Source organism: Brassica oleracea, chromosome C8 (genome assembly GCF_000695525.1).
Source record: "Brassica oleracea var. oleracea cultivar TO1000 chromosome C8, BOL, whole genome shotgun sequence".
Lineage (NCBI taxonomy): Eukaryota > Viridiplantae > Streptophyta > Magnoliopsida > Brassicales > Brassicaceae > Brassica > Brassica oleracea.
In genome coordinates this window covers 9093125-9096922 of record NC_027755.1, presented here as the reverse complement: position 1 = coordinate 9096922, position 3798 = coordinate 9093125, and the positions used below count along the sequence as shown (strand labels likewise).

Genomic DNA, 3798 nt, shown 5'->3' with positions numbered 1-3798 from the left:
CGAAATATCCCGAGGAAGTTCTCCCTCGGTATATTCCGAGGAGCTTTATGAACTGGTGGTCCTCGGAGTTTCCTCGGAATTCCGTCGGAAAATTCCGAGGGATTTCCGAGGAAAAATGAATTTCCGAGGAGTTATTTCCGAGGACTTGTTTCGTCGGTATGTCGTCGGAATAACGTTAACGACATACCGACGATTTTTTCCCTCAGTATGTCGCTGTTTTCTTGTAGTGAATAATCTCATCCAAAACTATAAAATTTGATTTTTTTTTTTTTTTTTTTATATATAAGAAATTCCACCATAACACTATCAAAATCGCCAAAAAAATCTATTAAAATTTTACTACAAATATTTCCAAAATCACTAGTTCAATAATAACGAACTGTAAGAAGAAACTTCATCTAATAATACTTTTTCATGTATACCATCATCTCAAATTTCATATTGAATACACCTCCCTCAGTTTAGTAGAGTTTTGAAGAAAACACATACTTGGTTCCAACCAATCTAAGTTAGATTGTTGACATATTTCAACACGCTCTAAGCTAAGACAAGTTAATGGTATTACAACACAACCTGCAACGAACATATATAACAACAAGAAAAGTGGACGTTAGAAAATTGAACATATAACAATAATGTACATACCTTCTCAACCCTCAAAAGTAACTTTGACTTGAGATTCTGAAGTTTAGCCTGCGTTTTCAGATACATGATCAGTTCAGGTTGCATCCTCCAGAAACACCGCCATCTTTTTGACAAAATCACCGTAGATACTGCAACTTTTGCAGGGAGATGCACCAATATGTTCAAGAGCAAATCGTCAGGTAATTCGCTAATCCCTTCTTCAATTCTACTACTCTTATATTGGAAGAATCGTTGGGCATAAGTTCGTTTTTGTCCCGACCATATCCACTGAAATTTAAGCAAAGGCCATCTTAACATCTTTTGTGCCAATGAATAAGAAGCCCGCACCAATTGGTTTAGGGGATGAAGTTTTATACAGTTCAACAATAAAAATTGGAAAAAAGGGTTACTAACCGGTGGCCGGCCGATGAGAAAATAGGGTTTACAGATTTTCCTTTTTTGTCAACAGGCTTTCCATTTTCTTTTGTCGGCTCAACAGGTTTTCCTTTTATCAAGCTTTTCTTTCCTTTATTTATTTAACTATTTAGGAATAAAATATTAGTTTGTGTAATCAAGATACTAATAACAATAAAAAATAGTAAATACTTGAATATGTACTATTTAACAAATTTTCCATTTTATGTCCTAATAAGACATAAACAACAAAAATTAGGAAATTAAAACTTAGATTAAGGCAAATACAATTATGTGAAGATGATGGGCTATTTTTTCCTTTGCACTGTGTATATATATATTTTGAGTTTTTCTTAGATTCACCAACCAATCGTATTTTGTTATTTCATATTCAATATCTTTTGGAAAAGAAAACAAAATAATAAGTACATTTACCAAGTTATATTATATTTTAATTATAAAAAGGTAAAAAAAAATAGTAATTCCAAAAAAATGCTTTTTTAAAAAATGATTTTTAACGCCTTCATGGAAATACTAAACCCTAAATCCTAAATACTAAACCCCAAATCCATAGGTAAACCCTAAATCATTGGGTAAATCCTAAACCCTTGGATAAATCTTAAATCCTAAATGACAGATACTAAACACTAAATCTTAAAAACACTAAACCCTTAATCTTAAACTCTTGGATAAATTCTAAACCCTATGGTTTATGGTTTACCCAAGTTTTTAAAGTTTATCCAAGGGTTTAAAGTTTACCCCAAAGGTTTAAAACACTAAACCTAAACCCTTGGTAAACCATAAACTCTAGGTTTTAGGATTTATCTAAGGGTTTAGGGTTTAGGATTAAGGGTTTAGCATTTTTAAAATTTAGTGTTTATGATTTAGGATTCAAGATTTATCCAAGATTTTACGGTTTAAGGTTTACTCAAAGGTTTAGGGTTTACCTAAAGATTTAGAGTTTACCTAAAGGTTTAGTGGTTTAGAGTTTAATGTTTTGCTGACAACATTAAAAATATTTTTTTAAATCGTTTTTTCTTTGGAACTACTATTATTTTTTAGGGAGTGAACCGGAGAAAAACTCGTATATTTTTTTTTTGCCAAAAGGTTGAATTTCATATAAAATGATGCTGGTTTGTAAAATATTACAAATTAAAAAGATCATACTAGGATCAGCTCTTGCAAAAAAAGATAAAAAAGAGCTATAAGCCTAGAAACAGAGGAGTGCTAAAGAACAATCCTACTCATACGAGAGCCACAACTCCATTGCCTTTCGGAAATTTGAGTTGTTTCTCTTACCAAGAATAACGTCACGGATGCTACGGTCGATTGTTTTGAAAATCATAGCAGGTGGAGTTATCACGTTGTCATGGATCCTACGATTGCGTTCTGTCCAGATGTTGTATATTGTTGCTTGAGACGCAAGACGCTTCAAGAGAGTGATGGTCCTAGAGTCATTTAAGGAAAGCCAATCCATCATAGCAGTCCACGTATGAAACGAATGATGATGAGCTCCAAGTCTACGCAGTACACATGCCCAGATTACTTCGCTTGTTGGACAGCGAAGAAACAGGTGGTCTCTGTCCTCCATTGCAGAGTTGCAGAGAATGCAGGCTGTTGAGATATTGATTGCCCAGGCCGCAAGTCTGGACTTAGTTGGGAGTCTGTCATGATAAGCAATCCAGAAATTGAACGCATGCCGGGGAACTCTGCCATTGAACCAGACCGAGGCTGTCCATTGATGAGGTGGCTCACGGTGCCGAATGGCATCCCAAACACGAGAGGCTGAGAATGCTTCGAGAGACTCATTGTTGATGTACCAGTACACGAGATCAGGAGGGGAGTTGCGCATAGGTAGATGAATCGTGGTTAGGTGAGTTTGAAGCTCAAGAGCAGCATCGGAACGAGCCCCTCGCAGAAGCCAGCCTGTGTCATTACAAGCATCACAAACACGAGCAGAGAGTGGGATCATCAAGTCGCGCGGCCCTGTCTGACCGAGAACCCTGATGAGAGGTCCCAAGGGAGTCCAGTGATCCCACCAAAAGCTTGTTGCAGAGCCTGATCCAACTCTAGTTCGAATGAACTGAGCAGCAAGGGGTCTTAAACGAAGCAGAGACCGCAACGTGGGAGATGTTTGCTTGTCCTCGTCAATGCTCCAGAAACTCATATTATTCAATCTATAAGATTTTACCCAATCAGCCCAGAGGGAAGCAGTCTTTGTAAGGATAATCCAGATCAATTTTAGACATAATGTTTTATTCCAAACACCAAAGTCCCTTAGGCCGAGGCCACCTTCAGATTTAGGAAGGCAGATTGGTTTCCACGAGATTTTTGCTGTTGAGCGTTGATCAATACGTCCTCCCCCACAGAAAATTTGTGCACATAGACTGGATCTTGTTAATACATCCTTTAGGGAGGATAAATGCAGAGGCCCAGAAGTTAATTGTTCCATAGATAACCGATGACAGTAGTTGACACCGGCCAGCATACGAGAGCGCCTTAGCAGACCAAGAGTTGAGACAACCTGAAACCTTTTCCAATAAGGGCCTGTAATCTGAGATCCTAAGATTCCGGTGCATCAAAGGAAGGCCGAGGTACCGAACAGGGAGCGAACCAATCTTGAAACCAAGGCTCGAGATGTCTAAGGTTTCATTCTGAGTCATTCCCGCCAAGAAAAGCTCAGTTTTGTCTTTGTTCATGTTCAGACCGGACCATGCAGCAAAAGTATCAAACGTGGATGAGATACACTCTAGAGATTTC

General features: G+C 37.7%; 1 protein-coding gene across 1 annotated transcript; it reads right to left on the bottom strand.

Moving 5' to 3' along the window:
• Positions 1-2278: 2278 nt before the first annotated feature.
• LOC106308597 lies at positions 2279-3205 on the bottom strand. The gene has a single exon (XM_013745744.1). The coding sequence runs from the start codon at positions 3203-3205 to the stop codon at positions 2279-2281; it is 927 nt and encodes a 308-aa protein (XP_013601198.1).
• Between the last annotated feature and the right edge of the window lie 593 nt (positions 3206-3798).

What these genes read in the sequence shown, in the direction of transcription:
- LOC106308597 (XM_013745744.1), bottom strand. Translation starts at nt 3,205, where the DNA reads ATGAGTTTCTGGAGCATTGACGAGGACAAGCAAACATCTCCCACGTTG.